Source organism: Gracilinanus agilis, chromosome 2 (assembly GCF_016433145.1).
Source record: "Gracilinanus agilis isolate LMUSP501 chromosome 2, AgileGrace, whole genome shotgun sequence".
NCBI classification, from domain to species: domain Eukaryota; kingdom Metazoa; phylum Chordata; class Mammalia; order Didelphimorphia; family Didelphidae; genus Gracilinanus; species Gracilinanus agilis.
In genome coordinates this window covers 202,743,414-202,761,888 of record NC_058131.1, presented here as the reverse complement: position 1 = coordinate 202,761,888, position 18,475 = coordinate 202,743,414, and the positions used below count along the sequence as shown (strand labels likewise).

The 18,475-nt window shown below is 36.1% G+C and overlaps 1 protein-coding gene across 1 annotated transcript in view; it reads right to left on the bottom strand.

The window, feature by feature from the left end:
- Positions 1-3,267: 3,267 nt before the first annotated feature.
- DCDC2C (doublecortin domain containing 2C) overlaps positions 3,268-18,475 on the bottom strand; it is a 133,035-nt gene continuing 117,827 nt past the window's right edge. Inside the window, exons 10-11 of the mRNA XM_044659566.1 lie at positions 3,662-3,716; positions 3,268-3,348 (exon numbers count right to left, since the gene is read on the bottom strand). Of these exons, the coding sequence (XP_044515501.1) occupies positions 3,268-3,348; positions 3,662-3,716 (136 nt within the window). The remainder of the gene's footprint in view (positions 3,349-3,661; positions 3,717-18,475) is intronic.

Sequence of the window (18,475 nt, the reverse complement as noted above, 5' to 3'; positions counted from 1 at the left end):
TATATATATATCTTATATGTATTTAAAATATAATATTATATATATCTTATATGTATTTAAAATATAATATTATATATAATATATAAATGTGTAATATAGTAATAATATATAAATATGTAATATAGTAACATATTACATATTTATATATTATATTACATTACATATGTAATATATATTACATTTTAAACTAGTTCAGACTGCATAATAGTGTTCAGGAAGCTTGGGAAAACAAATGCGGTCTTTTTTTTAAAAAACTCTTACCTTCTGTATTGGTTCTAAGGCAGAAGAGTGGTAAGGGCTAGGCAATGGGGGGGGGGGTAAGGGACTTGCTCAGGGTCACACAACTAGGAAACATCTGAGCATTTGATTTGAACCCAGGACCTCTTATTTCTGGGCCTGGCTTTCAGTCTACTGAGCCACCCACCTAGCTGCCCCCCAAAATGCAGTCTTAAATGCTTTTTCAACAAAATATTAATATTACAAAAGGTGATTTTAAGCTAGCTGCAAGCATAAAAGTGATTTTAATAATCCTCGAATTATTAACAATAAAGGTATAAAACAGAGACATAAGCTCACCAAAGGTGTTCACCATCATCATGGAGGATATGAAATCTAGAATTAAAACACAAGAAGAATTCCTTATAAATTGTGAGGTACTCCACATGTTCCTGTTTGCATTTTTCACTACATGAATTTCATTAAACTCTACTACTACACAGACTACTAAAGGAGATATTTATGAATGAGAAATCAATTAATCCAAAATTTATGAAGTGTTTAACAAGGGCCAGGCACTCTACTAAACTCGGGGGATACAAAAACTAAACAAAAAGGTTTCTGCCCTCAAGTAGCCACTTTTCTAATGGGAAAGAAAAGATATAAGGAAACCTTAGAAGGGATGGGGATTAGCAAGAAGGGAACCAGGAAATGTCTTTTGGAGGAGGTGGCCCTTAAGCTGAGTTTTAAAGAAGTTAGGAATTCTAAGAGTTGGAAGTTTGGAGGGAGAGTATTCCAGGCATCAGAAGCAGCCAGTGCAAATTGGAGATGGGAATGACATGTGCAAGGAATAGGAGATAGATCAGGATGGCTGAATTGTAGAATGTATGGAGAAGAGAAGAATATAAAAAGATTATAAAAGGTGAAAGTATCTAGTTTGTGAAGAACTTTAATGCCAAACCAATGCATTTCTATTTGGAACAAGAGATTAAATAGAAAGCCATTAGTGTTTGGTTGGGAGGAAAGTGGCATGATCAGCTCTGTGATTTAGGAAAATCACTTCAGTCACTATGTAGAGGATGAATTGGAATAGGGAAGACATGAAACAGGAAGAGCAATTAAAAAGCTACTGCAATATTTTATAAATGAGAAGGAATGAATTAAGATAGGGTCTTGAAGAATACCTATACGTGTGAAAGAAGGAGATGATATATGCAAGAGATGTAGAAAAAAATCAAAATGATATGGCAAGTGATTATGTGGAGTGGGAGAGAGAGGACTTGGAGATGACACTGAGTTTTCAAACCTGGGTAACTAAATGAGGGTATCCTGGAGAGTCATTAGGAAATTCATAAGGAAAAGGGGTCTACAGTATTCCAGGTAGATGATAACTCAACTTCTCTTTATGCTAGCTATTCAGTATAATAATTTATAGTAATTGGAAACTCATTTCTTTGCACAGTAGTTTATTCCATCGTTGAATACGTCTAAATGTTAAGAAGTTCTATTTATGTTGGATCAAAATTTGTCTCCTAGGGGGCAACTGGGTAGCTCAGTGGATTGAGATCCAGGCATAGAGATGGGAGGTCCTAGGTTCAAATCTGACCTCAGACACTTCCCAGTTGTGTGACCCTGGGCAAGTCACTTGACCCCCATTGCCTAGCCCTTACCACTCTTCTGCCTTGGAGCCAATACACGGTATTGACTCCAAGTGGAAGGTAAGGGTTTAAAAAAGAAAAAAAAATCTGTCTCCTAACACTTTATAGTATGATAAGATTTATGGTTAGAAGGAAGCTTGGAAATGATCATCTAGTCCTACCTACCTCTTATTTTATAGATGAGAACATTGAGAGGTAAACTTATTCATGGTCACACAGCTAGCAAACAAAAAAGCTATTTCTACTTTGCCCCCGATTCCACCACTTGGGACCACAATGGATGAATGTAGTATGTCCCAAAAGTCATAGTATAGTTTTTTTGTTTTATTTTTAAACCCTTAACTTCTGTGTATTGGCTCATAGGTGGAAGAGTGGTAAGGGTGGGCAATGGGGGTCAAGTGACTTGCCCAGGGTCACACAGCTGGGAAGAGTCTGAGGCCAGATTTGAACCTAGAACCTCCCATCTCTAGGCCTGGCTCTCAATCCACTGAGCTACCCAGCTGTCCCTCACAGTATAGTTTTAAGACAGATCATAGAAGCCCCCTAACAATCAGAAATGCCCAATGGCAAAATGGACTGCCTTACCAAGTATAGTAAGCTAACTGGCAGTATTCAAGGGTGCACTGGATGGTGGGTGTTGCAGAAAGGATTTCTCCATAGATATGGGTTAGATAAGATGGTCTCTGAGGCTCTTTACAGCTCTAAGATTGTGGGATTCTGTGACCAGGCACAAAATCCATCTGCATCACAAATATGCCTCAGGCAAACTTAGTAAGGGCTGTCAAAGGACATCAAGGAAAATGGACATAAGGTGACTTGGGCCCATCACTGCAACTTCACAGAAAGACAGAAGGAAAAGGAGAACTTGAGAACATTATAATTAATTTTGCTTGAAGTAGGCTAGGCTGTTTCTGCATGTCAGAGGAGGCTGTCAAAATAGACAGCATTTAGGAAAGAATAACAAAGCTATGATGTGCTTTTTGAACTAAAATCAAAAAGGAAGTCAGCCTCATTATGTGAATGCTTCACTGGTTACAACAGGCCTCTCACTGCCTATCGGACCTGAAGAGTTAACAACTGGCTCCCCAAATGAGTCTCCCATCTAAGACTCAGAACACCAAATGGATTTGAAATTGCAAAAGCTGTTGAAAACACATCTTTCCTTTCCCCACTCCCTGAAATCAGAGCAAAAAGATAAATACATGAGAAGAATAACAAGATCTCAAGGTAGAAAAAGGATACTCTATTGGTCTTAGGGCTCCTCTGAGAGCTCATCGTGCTATCCGGTACTCAGGTTTATGACTCCACAAGGACCAGAAACAGAATGGAAAGACTCATTTGCACCTGTGCAGACAGAGAAAAGCAGGTTGACGAGAAGATGAAAACACATGGCTCACGGGGTATCACAGAACCTCATCTGTCTAACTCCACCTTTGCCCCACAGGTGCCGTTCAAGGACTCGTGGGAAAATTCCCTGGAGCAGAGCCAGAAAACCTGAATTTGAATTTTTGCTCCATTTCTTACTATTTATTGAACTTTGAATATGCAGCCTCATTTCTCTTTGCCTCCATTTTCTCATCTCTAAGTCTTATCAAAAATCATAATTAGAAACTGTTGCACCTGGAGCAGCATTCAAGAGTTTCCCAACCATTTAAGAACTTTCTAGTTTAATTATTCTTGCTAACCTCTTCTGTTTTTAGTCTGTTGAAGGGCTGTGGCAAGTGCAATCAGAACCTCTAAATTTGTCATCCTTAGAAAAAGCCCAGATTTCTCTCTACCCTACTTACAGCTTTGCCTAGGATGCTAATTTCCCCAGACACGATAACCACCATCACAACAGAACTACAAGGAGAAATAAGTTAAAAAATACAACAAAAGCTATGGACTTGTTTCCTGGCTAGGAACAAATTGGTTCTAATTTTCTCTTTTTTTCTTTTTCTTTCTCTTCATTCTTCTCATCCCCAATATATATAATGCTAAATAAGGCAAGAGAAAAAAAAATCCCTCAGTCAGGAGAATTCACTAAAACTGAAGGATATAATCTTTAAAATGTCTGTTTTCCCCAACAAATGACACTTGAAGCATCTAAAAGCATAATATATATGTATATACATATATATGTATATATATATATACATATTTAATCCTTATCTTCTGACTTAAAATCAATACTTTGTACAGGTTTTAAGGCAGAAGAGTAGTAAGGGCTAGGCAACAGGGGGTTAAGTGACTTTTCCAGGATCACACAGCTAGGAAGTGTCTGAGGCCAGATTTAAACCTAAGATTTCCCATTTCTAAGCCTGCTTCTCAATCCACTGACGCATGTAGTTGCCCCCACATTATAATATTTTTGAGGATAATTCCATACAAAAAAAAAGCATTTTAAAGTCTTTTGATTGAATATAATGAAAAGAACATTGTACTTGGAATTAGAAGACCTAGGTTTGAACCTAAAAAAAATACAGTGGGAAAAGTATACTAGGGAATGAGAAAAGGCTAAGGAATCAGAAGGCCTGGGTTAGTTTGATTGTGACTCTCCACCCTCCACTCCCATATTACTGTGTGTTCTTGGGCAAATTACCTAAACTCTCTGAAATTCAGCTTCCTTGCCTATAAAATGAAGGGACCACAAAAGTGTCTGAGGTTGATTAATTTTGAGAATCATGATCTGGTGCATGGGTCTAGAGATTTCCAATGAGAGAACAGAACAAGGAAGGGCACCCAGAATTCTTTTCTAAAAGCACAGAGGTGCTTTGATCTAACCTAGAAATCAAAGCTTTTCTGATATATCCAAGAAATGGTCTACCAAATCAGGGCAGTGTGGTCCAGCAAAATGAACACCGATCTGAGATTTAAAGCAACCATGGCAGGGGTCCTAGTGCCAGCCACTAATTTGACCTTAAGTAAATAGAGTAAATAATTTTCTCTCTGGGCCCCAGTATCCCCAGCTGCAAAGGGAGCTGGCAATTTGGATCGGGTCACAACTAAGGTCCCTCTCTCTGCCCTAATCCTGTATCAAGCCATGCCAAGGTCCTTTCGGTACCCATTGGCTGGATCTTTGAATCACTAGATGGAGTTGTGGAGCTGAAATGTGATTCTGCTCACATAGGGTGACAAGCTCTCCGACTCACTGCTTCAAGGTCATTATGCTGTTAGAAAATTATGTGATAAACTTCCCTTGCCATCAAAGTGGCTTCATTTTTAATACTCCAATATTCTTGTTAGAGGCTCTCCGGATGGAAGGATGAAAGTGTTCCCAGCTACGCAGTAATGACAAATGGAAAAATCAGTTACAAGCCTTCCAAGAAGGATGTTAATGAGCAGTCAGAATCCCCAGCCATCCCCTGCATAGACTGGAGATGAATGCAGAAAGATCCTGGGAGGTGGGAGAATTGAAAGGAGAGGAAGGAAAATTAGAGACTGGAGTCTGAAATAACATGGACTCAGGAAGTGAGGGTGGGGGAAGGGGGTACCTTGATTAGACTCTTATCCATTCATAGGTGATTTTTCACCCAAGACCAAGGGTGAGAAATGCTGCCATCTCTTACATCATTTCTGGAGTCAATCTTCACTTCTGCCTTCTCTATGTAAGACAGTTTTCTATTTTCTTTTAAGGTGTTGAAGATGCTTTAGTATATTTCACAGGAAATAAGGAATGGAAACAGATGTATAACAAGCCTTTCTTAAACTCCTATTTGGAATTTGACTTAGCTATGGAATTCCCAAAGCTTTAGTTAAAGTCAATGATGGCTTCCAAACACATCCTGAGCTCTCTAGCCTGTGCCATGGCTCCAAATGTCCTCTATGCCTAGAATGTCCTTTTCTCACATTTATTTTTAAGCTTCTGTTATCCCCTTAGGAGAATATTCTTTTTTCACTCTCCAACTTCTAATGAAATGGAATCTTGCATATAAGATAGTCAACAAGTACTTGTTGACTGAAAAAAAAGAAAGGTCTCACTATCTGGCCTTTTTTCACTGAAGTGCTTACAATCCATGCAGTATGCTATAATCTCTGAGTCATCAATAGTCAATATCATACACATTAGCAATTTAATGACAGCATTATAAAATGACAAATTCCATTCTTGGGCCAATATCTTAACCAAAATGCAAAAGAAACAAAAATCAAATCTATCAATCAATACAGGAATGTAGATGTGCTCTTTGTTCACCTCTTATTCATCTAGAGCAGTGATTCCCAAAGTGGACACCACCACCCCCAGGTGGGTGCTGCAGCAGTCCAGGGGAGTGGTGATGGCCACAGGTGCATTTATCTTTCCTATTAATTGCTATTAAAATTTTTTTAATTAATTTCCAGGGAGCTAAGTAATATTTTTTCTGGAAAGGGGGCAGTAGGCCAAAAAAGTTTGGGAACCACTAATCTAGATATTCATACATCCTTAGTCTATAGGAGAATATACAGATGCATGACCTCAAGTTCAAAATATAAAAACACAGATTATTTTTAAAGCTGTTGGCAAATAGGTTTTTGTCTTAGGAGAAGCCAATTTCTCTCTTGAAGATTATATGTACATATGTATATGTATATATATATATAATATAAATAGTTGACTAGACAGTATTTATGGTCTGATTTCTCTTTATGTTCAGTCATTTAGTGGCCTTGTCCACTCCTGTGACATCAATGATCACACATCTATACAAATGATACCCTGACCTCTATATCCAGCCCCAGCCTCTTCCCTAGGCCTCTAGGCCACCTGCCATATCTAGACATCTCTCCCTGGATGTTCTCCTGATATTCAACATATCCAAAACCTGCCACTCTTCCCAACATCCTATTTCTGTTGCTAGCAATTAGATTCTCCCAGTTTTCCAGGCTGGAAACTTTGAAGTTATATTTGATTCTTCCCTCTTCCTTACTACCATGCCCAGCCAGTTGCCAAGTCAATCAATCCAGGGTAATTAACCTGCTTCAAAAACAGTAAGAGAGGGGAAAAGGTAAAAATCAGATGAGCGACAAGCCTTTATTATGTACCCATGATAAGCAAGGCACTGTGCTAAGCACTGGGAATACAAAGACAAAAATGAAAGTTCCCAAACTCAAGAAGCTTACATTCTATTAGAGGAAATATCTTCTATAATTATATATATATATATATATATATACACACACAAAATACATAGAGGAAAACTGGACCTGTTACTATGTTCATGTAGGGAGCTCCCAGGGTAGAATTTTCCCTACAATGTAGGTCAACATCTTCTCTTCAACTTATAGTCCTAAAGCATTGCCTAAGTTCTGGAGTGCAATTTGGAACTATACCAAAAGGGCTATAAAACTCTTTGACCCAGAAATATCACTATTATATCTGTACCCCACAAAGAGACCAAAAAAATGAAAAGAACCTATTTATACAAAAATATTTATAACAATTCTTTTTGATATGGCAAAGAATTGGAAATTGAGGATGTTGCCCATCAACTGAGGAATGGCTGAACAAGGTGAGGTATGAGACTGTGATGGAACATTATTATGCTATAAAAAATGAACAGGATGATTTCAGAAAACCTGGGAAGACTTACAAAGTGAAGTGAATAGAACCAGGAGAACATTGTACACAGAAACAGTAATGATGTATGATGATTGGCTATGAATGACTTAATTATTCTCAGCAATACAGTGATCCAAGACAATTCCAAAACACTCAGAATGAAAAACACTGTCCACCTCCTGAGAAAAACCTAATGGGGTCTGAATACAGATCAAAACATGTTTTTTTTTTAATTTTCCTGATAATTTTTGTGTTTTTTTCATCTGTATTTTCTATTACATGGTGACTAATATGGAAATCGTTTGTATGACTATACATGTATAAACTATATAAAATCATGTGCCTTCTCAAGGGGGAAGAGGAGGAAAGGAGAGACTCTAGAACTCAAAAAAATTCTTAAAAGCAATGTTTAAAATGTTTGTTTACATATAATTGAGAAAAAATAAAACAAAATGCAATATAAAAATTTTTAAACATTAAATTGGCAATCCTAAAAAAATTTAAAAATAAAGAGTTGCCTAGAACACTGAGAAGTTAATAGATTTACCCTGGGTCACACAGCCAGTAAATGTCAAAAGTGGAACTTGAATCTAAGTCATCCAGCCCTCTGTCCACTATGCTACAAACTGCCTTAGATATATATAGCTATAGAGAGACGAGAGACAGAAGCAGACAGAGACATAAATATATGAGAGAGAAAAAAAAACTATGTATTTATCTAGTTATAATTATATAACAGAAAGAAGGTAGATATTTCAGAAGTATCTTGAGGAACCAAGAAATATCTCATATGGAATGTATAGGTTTGACCATCTCACCCTCCCTTTTCAAAAATCTTCATTGATTGTCTATTGCTTACAAAATAAAATATAAACTCCTTAGCCTGACATTCAAGACCTTCCAAGATCTTGACTTCAACCTTCTTTTCAACCTTTTAAAATTCCCTTTTACACATTCAAATAAAACTTCTCTCTTCCCCAATCTCATATTATCCTATCGAGTTTTCATCTTTCCACCTATGCTGCCTCTCATGGACAGAAGAGATCTACATCCCCCCCCCCCCGATGTCTCTACATGTTAAAAATCCTTCCCATCCTTAAGAGTCCTAACTCATAAGTTATCTCTTCAATTACTCGATCAACAAGCATATATTATACACCTATAATGTGCCAGGCACAAATGGAAATAGCATGAATAATAATGATTATGATACTTAAATGACATTTATATATAGCAGATTAATATTTAGCAAACCCTTTAAAAATATGCCCTTATTTGGAAACAGCGACAGATTTGGAACCAGAGACTTTATTCAAATCCTGAGCAGTTTCTATTATTGACTGTGGCTCTTCATCTATAAAATCAGGAGGTTGGCTAGATGACCTCAAAATTCCTTCCAATTCTGACTTTATTGATCTTTTGAATCTGAGTGGTTGTAAGGTATTTGAGGGCAGAAATCACATCTATACTTGGTTATGTATCTCCTCTATCAAATAGCATGGTGCTTTATACAGATGCATTTAACCAACATGTATCAAATGCAGGGGAAAAAAGAAGGTATGCAAAAGCTGTGTTTCAGGAGATGAAATCTGATCTGAATAATAACAAAATCATTTATAGTTAAATATATCATCACTATATGTCATCATATCATGTTTTGAACATCATTCTAATGCTCAGTTATATTTCATTAAATTACTAGGGAAATGAATACTCTCCAATTCTTTACCATCTATATAACATACCTTTGATTTTTGGTCTGAGAAAAAAGCCAAACATCTTTAAAGGCCATCCTCTTTTGCTTCCCTGTAATAAAAATCAGCAAGGTTAATAAATGATTTCATCTATTAACTCTTAGAAATATGAATTTTTAGGATTAAAATATTCAGCTATAATTGGATCCTAAGAAATGAAATAATAATATAAAAATTGGCATTTGTATAGCACTTGAAGATTTATAAAGTGCCTTATGTACAATGCAAAAATTTCATTTGTATTTATATACGTTATTTTCATTGTGATATAAGTACAATAGGTATTATCTCCATTTTGCAAATGGAGAAAGGCTGAGAGAGATTAAGCATTTCAACCCTGATTATATAGCTAGTAGGTGGTATCTGAGATGGTATCTGAGGTGGGATTCAAACCCAGGTCTTTTGTATTCTTGTCCAGTGTTCTACCCACCATGCCATGCTACTTCCTCTCATAAAGAAGGTTAGCCCATCAAAGACAATAAATTATTTATAACAAGAGAGAGAGTGTCAGTTACCTCTCTATTCCACTGCTACTCAACTGCAAGTTCTAGTTCTGTATCAGAATGAAGAAAGGTAGGTGTACTCTAAGACAAAAATAATAATCATCATCTTAGGTCACATGTCTATATGTGCTTTCCTTACAACCCTGTAAGGTTATAAAGTACTTTCCTTACAACCCTGAGATGTAGATGGTAACAATTCTATTATCATGCCCATAATATAGAGAAGGAAACTGAGACTCCTAGACTTTAAATGATTTGTCCATGTACACAAAGAAAGTTGAAGAGATGAGATTTAAACCCAAGTCTTCTGACTCCAGATCTATTACTCTTTTCCACCTGACCTTGCTTCCCAGATATTAATTACTTTAGCACCATATATTACAGTATATTACAGTCCATAGTGACCTTGAGAGGTCCAATATGGTGTCTACTGATCCCTAGACTAGTAGACTCTTAAAAGTCAGGGAAATTACATAGATCCAAGATTAAATCGATGTCTAGGATCCAATGGAACAACTGGGTCTATGGATTCAATTCTGAGTACCCAAGATCACATTCTAGATACCTAGAACACCCTATAAAATATCATCCCCACCACACACCCCAGGAAATTTCTTGATCAAAGATTACCCAGAGCAAAACTAAAAGTTGGGGGTTACTCAAATCATATCAGCTTCTGGCTCACCAAAAGCTCAACCCAAACTATAACCATCTACGGAGACATATGAGAAGCAGCAGCATGAACCCAGGATATTACAATAAAAACTACCTCATTTCCTCTTCATTCAGCAAGAATTTATTTTTTAGTTTGTTCTAGAAGTAAAAATTTATTATTTAATCATTGCTAAAGCTATAAATAATATATCAGTTATGCAAACAGTATATAAAATCAACATTCTATTTTTAAAAACTAAACTATGTAATAAAGAGTAAGTTTTGGGAGCAGCTTGGTGGCTCAGAGGATTGAGAGCCAGGCCTAGAGATGGGAGGTCCTGGGTTCAAATCTGGCCTCAGAAACTTCCTAGCTGTGTGACCCTGGGCAAGTCACTTAGCCCCCCCTTGCCTAGCCCTTACCACTCTTCTGCCTTGGAACCAATACATAATATTGATTCTAAGATGGAAAGTAAGAGTTTAAAAAGAAAAGTAAGTTTTGAAAAGTTGCAACCACCACTATTGGTTTTAGATATTATTAAATATTGAATGTATAAGTTATATGCTTCTGAAATTTTAATATATTCACTTAAGTTGCAATGTATGATCAAGAAAATGAGATCTTCATCACCATCAAACATCTTCAGCAAACATTTTTTTAAATATCTATTATGTAGGTATCTTAGCATAGATACTAAATGTCTATCCTAAGTGCTAACAAATAAATGAAGATAAATAAGACACAGTTCCTGTCTTCAATGAACTTGCAATTGAATAAATGGAAGTAAAGCCTATATCAACAAGATACTAAGAATATTTGATAATGAGAGGGATCATTTCCAGCGTAAGTGTAGTGGGAGCCCCAAAGCAGGTCTTGTGAAGAAAGTAACATTTGAGTTGGATTTTAAAAGATGGATATGATTGAGTGTGGATGTGGAAGGAGGAATAGGAGAGGTGGCTGGGTAAGAACAGAGGTCAGGAGGCTACTGACTTAGTAACCTCAACTATAAGAAGCTAGAAACAAAAAAAGAAACATATTGAACAACATACATTACAAAAACTATGTATACGAGTATATTCTCTTTATTCAAAGGAGAGCCCCCAGCCATTTGTTCTTATGACAATGTTCTGACAAACAACTCATTTCTTTAGCACTCTGAAATGTACAGAATTTTCCTCACGACTCCATCAAGTATGTGGTACACACATTTTTGTATTGTTGTTGTTGTTATGTCCAACTTTATATGACCCTATTTAGGGTTTTTCTTGGCAAAGATTCTGGAGTGGTTTCACCATTTCCTTCCCCAATTCATTTTGCTCCACCAATGAGGAAACCAAGGTAAACAGAGTAAAGAGAATTGCCCGGAATCATATAGCTAGTAAATATCTGAGGCTGGAACTCTGATCCTTCTGACTTCAGGGCCAGCACTCTATCCACTGTACCACCTTGCTGCCCCTAGTATACAAATTCTTTTTCCTCATTTTAGAGATAAAGAAATCAAGACTCAGAGATGTTAAGTGACTCTCCTGTAGTCATACAATCAGTACCAGAGCCAAGATTTGAACCCAGGGATTCTAGGAAATCTGAACTACATCCCATAGAGGGCAAGGAATATGTGTGCTAAAACTTTAAAAGAGATTCCTCCCAAAAAAATAGTTCCATGACCACAAACCAAACAGCACTAAGAATGGTAGGAGGTAGTTATCTGCTTACATGTAGCACCTTGATGCCCAAGGAGGGCAGATAAATGGACTGTGGCTATATTTTCATATAACCAAATCATCCCAATTGGCACAGGATGCCCTTTGATAGCTTTTGCAGAACAATTTGTAAGTACTGAATTCCAACCACTTAAAAGTAAATACTAGGAGGGCTATTAGATACAAACCAGTCACTTCCTTTAGTATGTCATAAAAGAGTTTCTAAAACATTCCACAAAAGCAATGGACTGCAAAGACAAGCATCAGAGATGACAGAATGGTGCTTTATGGCCTTTTCCGGGGTCAGTGAAAGCATTTCCTATACAGAACTGACAAATGGTCCCTTTTGACTATGATCCACAAAGTATTGTGGCTCTGAACTAATAAAAGTTCTCCTCAGACATAAACTCATAGATGTGGAGTAAGAATGGATCATAGAGGACATCATTTTACAGATAAGGAAACTGAGGCCCAGAAAGTCATTCATCCAAAGTTGAAGAAATAGTAAACAGCAGAACTGATTGTGGCTCCTGGGTCAGAGTGAGGACTTTTTCTACTGTATCAGTCTGAAGCCATTCTTTTATGCTTGACATAGGAGAACGTATGAAGGGTACAATTATACTGACAAACTCATTTCTTTTTCTTGTTCACCCTAACTCATGAACTAATCAAAACAGTCCCCTGCTAACTTCTTCCACTTCTACCACAGGGAGCTCTGAGTTTGACACAGACAGAGCAGTTTCAGTGAGGAGACTGCATATCTATATCGAAGCCATAACTAGGACAGGGCAAGCAGGGATTTGTCCCTGAATACAAAAATTTAGGATATATTAAAAGAATATATGGAGTTTTAGCAGTTTTATCAATCCATCAACACTCACTTATTAAAAATATACTATGTACTAGTTACTAAGTTATACTCCAAAGATACAAAGACAAAAGCCAGACAGCCCCTGCCTTTGAGTCCTCAAGTTTACATTCTAATACTGTTACAAGAGTATATGTGTGTGTGTATGTTTACTCACATTTAAGATAGTGTGTATATAATATAATATTATAATAGCTTAATATTTATATAGCACTTATGTGAGGTAGCTATTATCCTTATTTCACAGGTGAGGAAACTGAGGCAGCCAAAGGTTAAGTGACTTGCCATGGGCCACATAGCTAGTAAGTATTTAAGGCTAGATTGGAACTGCCTGTTTATGTACAAACAGATCCTTTTCTTTTTATTCTTTTTTAATCTCTTTTGAATATAGACTTAGTAGTGGTATTGCTAGCTCAAACAGTATTCACAGTTTTATAGCCTTTGGACATAGTTCCAAATTGCTCTAAAGAACAGTTGGATCAATTCACAACTCCACCAACAGTGCATTAGTGTTCCAATTTTCCCACATCCCATCCAACATTTATTATTTTTCTTTTCTGTCATATTGGCCAATCTGATAGGAATGAGGTGACACCTCAGAGTTGTTTTAATTTGAATTCCTCTAAAGAGTAGTGATTAGTGATTTAGAGCATTTTTCCATGTTATGAGAGAGAGAGAGAGAGAGAGAGAGAGAGAGAGAGAGAGACAGAGACAGAGACAGAGAGAAAGAGAGAGGAGAAAACAGGAGAGGCTTCATTCAAAAGGTAGTGCTTGAGTGAGTCTTAAGTAAGCCAGCTAAGTAAAACCTCAAAAGAAGTGGAGGTGAAAAGAGAATTTGCTCCAGGAATGGGAGAAAAGGAAATATGCTCAGACACAGGGATGAGAGATGGAGTGTCTTTTGTATAGAGATGTAAAAGGGTAAATGAAAAGGTACTTGAAGGGTAATAACATGTAATAATGCATAAAGACGGTTTATTCAAAAATGAATAAAGATGGCTCAGTGTATAGAATGAAAGGCCTGGAGTCAGGAAAACCTGAGTTCAAATCTCAGACACTTACTATGTGACCCTGGAACAAGTCATTTAACCTCTGCTAACTCAGTTTCCTCATCTATAAAATAGGAAGAATAATAGTACCTACTTTCCAGGGTTGTTGTGAGGATCAAATGAGTTAATAATTATAAAGTGCTTTACAAACATTCAAGTGTTATACAAATATCTAGAAAGATCTAGAAAGGCAGTATGGGGCAAAATTATGAAAATGTTAAATAGCCAGGAGGAGTTTATAAGGTATGCTAGAGGTAATAGAAAGTCAATAGTATATGAAGTGGGGAGCTGCTATGGTCAGACCTGTTCTTTAGGAATATCACTTAAAAAGCAGCCACATAGTTAATGGATCAGACTGGGGAAATATTTGAGGCATATTAACAACTAAGACTTGGAAAGAATTAGTGAAAAAATAGGAAGCTACCAAATAGTGCACCAAAGGCCGCAGTCCAGGTAAGAATTTCCCCAACACATTACTGTGGGCTCCCTAGTCTCTATATGGATATATTTATGGATTTATGGATATATTTCATACTGCTTATCGCAGGTGCATATGGTACCATTTGCCCTAGGTGAAAAATGTGCTAGTTGTACCTCTGGTTCTTACAATACTTAAAGTTCATCCCTGAATTCTCATGTTGCTCCTGGATCCTATTAATTCTTTTTTTTAAAACCCTTACCTTCCATTCTAGAATAAATACTGTGTATTGGTTCCAAGGCAGAAGAGTGGTAAGGGCTAGGAAATGGGAGTTAAATGATTTGCCCAGGCCCATACAGCTAGGAAGTGTGAGGCCAGATTTGAGCCTAGGACCTCCCACCATCTCTAGGCCTGGTTTTCAATCCACTGAGCTACCCAGCTGCCCCCAAGCCTCCTAATTCTTTATCGCTTTCTCTCTATTTCTCATGTTAGATGAAAAGGAAGATGAAAATGTGATAAGGGGGCAACAAGGTATCCAAGAGCCAGATCTGGAGATGGGAGATCTTAGGTTCAAATCTGGTCTTGAATACTTCCTAGCAGTGTAAGTCATTTAACTGAGTAAGTCATTTAACTTCAATACTTAGCCCTTTCCACTTTTTTGCCTTGGAACCAACTTAATATCAATTCTAAGACAAAAGATAAGGGTTGTTTTTAAAAAAAGAAAATGTCTTAAATTAGTGAATAGGGATTTTATCAACTCTGATAAATGCTTTGGCTTAGGGGATTAATCATTTCAATTTACAATTATATAAAATTTGGTATTATTTGTCTCATTTTATCCTTGCAAGAACCCTGTGAGTTCAGAGTATAAGAAATTAATATGAATTTTTAATTTAAAGAAACTGAGGCTTTGACAAGTGGTCTGATTTACCCAAAGTCGCTTATTAAAGAAGTGGTACTTTTAGGTTTATTTCCTAAGGTGATCAAGGAAAAAAACCTATATGTCCTAAAACACTTATAATACCTCCCTTTTTGATGGTAAAGAACTGGAAACTGAAGGGATGCCAATCAATTTTGAAATGGCTAAACAAGTTGTAGCATATGATTATGATGGAATACTACTGCACCATAAGAAATGACAAGCAGGTTAATCTTTTTAAAATATGGAAAGAACTACATGGAAATATGAAGAGTGAAATGAACAGAACCAAGAGAACATGATATACAGCAACAGAAACATTGCTTAAAGAATGACCTCCAGAAAAAGAACTGATAAAGAGAAACAAGCAAGACATAGTTTTATGTATACATATATCTTTTTGTCAAATGATGCCTTCTCTAATATAGGGAGGAGAGGAATGGTAGGAGATTCCTGGGAATTTTAATGTAACAAACTAATTAATTATTTTTTTTAAAGTGGTGAAACCAGGACTCAAAAACTCAGACTATCTGACTCTAAATTTTGTTTCCCTCTCCAAATACCACTATGCTGCAGCAGTCATCCTACAACAACCTTCCTTTTTGAAACTAGTAGTCTAAATCAAATTGGTCTATGATTATGTGTTCCAGTTTTTTTTTTACTTTGGGAAACTGTAAGTTAACTAACTATATGTTGATCTGCTCCTAATGACCTCCTCCTCCTCTTTCTCCCTCCCAAACTGTCTTGAACTTACTGTGTATGGGTACATTTATAGGTGTATGCATATATATTCTATATATAACCTATAGTTATTATTTTTCTATTGATGCTATGTATTTTATCTTTACTTCTTGTTTTTCCATGATCAGGTAAACTACTCTTTGTAAGTAGGGATTGTTTCATTCATTATACTTATATTCCCAATAACTAGCAATATGTCTGGCATATGGTAGATGTTTAATAAATATTTATTACTGTTAATTATTAGGTTTTTGGTTTTCTGTTTATGAAAAGGGGCTCATGGAGCATTAACTAATGAATTGCCTTTGTCATTAATGTATTTACTATGAAAATATTACATTGTAAGGATCTACTCTGGTAAACATATTTCTTAAATACTGCAAGGGTTGCTTCTAAAATACCTTAAGTATAAAAAGAATTTTTACTAATGTTTCTTGCATTCTACTAGCTGTGAGTCTGCCTCCTTTATTTTTTTCTTTTAGGGAAGATATACTTAGATCTTTTACCAGTCAACGTTCTCACTTCAGATAGCCAAATTATTTGCTATGGAAATGACAAGAACTCTGTAAATATTAATTGAAGATAATGGATGCCTCTTAGGAAATTAGTGACAGGATCAATAAGGAAAACTTTCTGGGGAAAAAAGTATCTATTCCCATTGCTGAGTCCTTTCTTTTATAGATAGATTTTCATCTTGAGACTACAATAAGGAAAAAAATCAGAAACCAGAAAACAAAAAGCAGGAAATGAGATAATGTATAATGCCTAAAGAGAAACTGGAAATGACTATTTAAATACTTTGGGCACAAAGGAAAGATAAGGAAAACACTTGTTCTTTGTGAAACAGGAGTGGGAAAGAAGTTCAGTTTCATGGACACTGAAAAATAGTCTTTAAAGAAAATGAGGGAGAATACTGAAGGTAGAATTACAAAGAAGACCTGAATTTGATATCTAGTTCTGGCATTTCTCTACTAATATGACCTAGAGTAAGTCTCTTAAGCTCACTGAGGCTCAGTTTTGCACACTATAAAATGGGTATAATAATACCTGTTACACCTCATAGAAGCATTCGTGGAAATGGGCTTCAATATCTTTTTACAATGATGGGATTGGACTAGGGTGGCCTCTAAGGTCCTTTTCAGATTCTACAGACTGATATGTAACCACAAAGCACTACATAACTAGAAGCTATTATTAACCTTATTTTCCATTACTGTACTTCGGAAGGAAAAGTCATCTAACCAATGCATCTATCAAGGAGCACAGTGTTTCACAAAATAGGGAACTCACAATGGAATATTAGTCCTGCTCACAAGAGGCTTACAATATGGTTAACACACAATTGACATAAAACAAGTAATGACAATATAACTGATAACTATAACAGCTAAACTATATGATCAGTAAAAAATGAAGTAGCCCAGGAAGCCTTTGTGGAAAAAGTAGAACTCAAAGTGAACCTTTAGAATAAGATTAGAATCAGAAAAGAAAGAAATGCATTCCAGGTAAGAGGATCATAAGCCAAGGTATTGAAAGTGAGAATAAGGTCTGTGTATTCATGCCACAGAAAGACCTATTTGGAGGAGTCTCCATTAGGGAAGTACAATTGAATTGGCAGGTTAAAGGGAAATGATGGAGACTTGACTAGCCTAGAAGAGGTTACAGAACCAAAGAATCAGAATCACAGAAATTCCAAGATGGAAGAAAACTTGGAGACTGTATATTTCAATATATAACCAAAAAAGAATACTCTGAAGGATTGGTGACAAGTGGTAAACAATTCAGTCTCTACATAAAGACCTCAAATGAGAAGTAAGCCATTACCTCCTAAAGCAAGCCCATTCCATAACTGGAGAGCTCTAATTGTTAGTAGCTCTTACTTTATAACCAAACTAAATTTTTTATCTTTCCAACTACCACTGACTTCTAGAAGTTCTACCTTCTGTTTTCAAGCAAAATAAGTCTAAACTCTCTCATACACAACCTTTCAAAATACTTGAAGACAAAAAGTTATACCTACCATCCCAAAGTACCCACTTCATGTCTTGATTCTCCTAATTTACTTTAAATTATTCTTCATAAGGCACAATCTTTTTTCTTTTTTTAATTTTTAATTTTTTCCCAATTATATGTAAAACAATTTTTAACATTCTTTTTCGAAAATTTTGAGTTCCCAATTCTACATCTTCCTCTCTTTTCCCTCTCCTCTTCCTGAAAGGGTAAGCAATTTTGATATAGGTTATGTATGTGCCATCATGCAAAATATATTTCCATATTAATCATGTTATAGAATAAAACACATAAAAAACAAGAAAAAATAAGGAGAAGAACAGTCAATCTGCATTTAGACTCCATCAGAACTTTCTCTGGAGGGAAAGGGTATTTTTCATCATAAGTCCTTTGGAATTATCTTGGATCACTGTATTGCTAAGAATAGCTAAGTCATTCACACTTGATAATAGTATAATATTCCTGTTTTGTG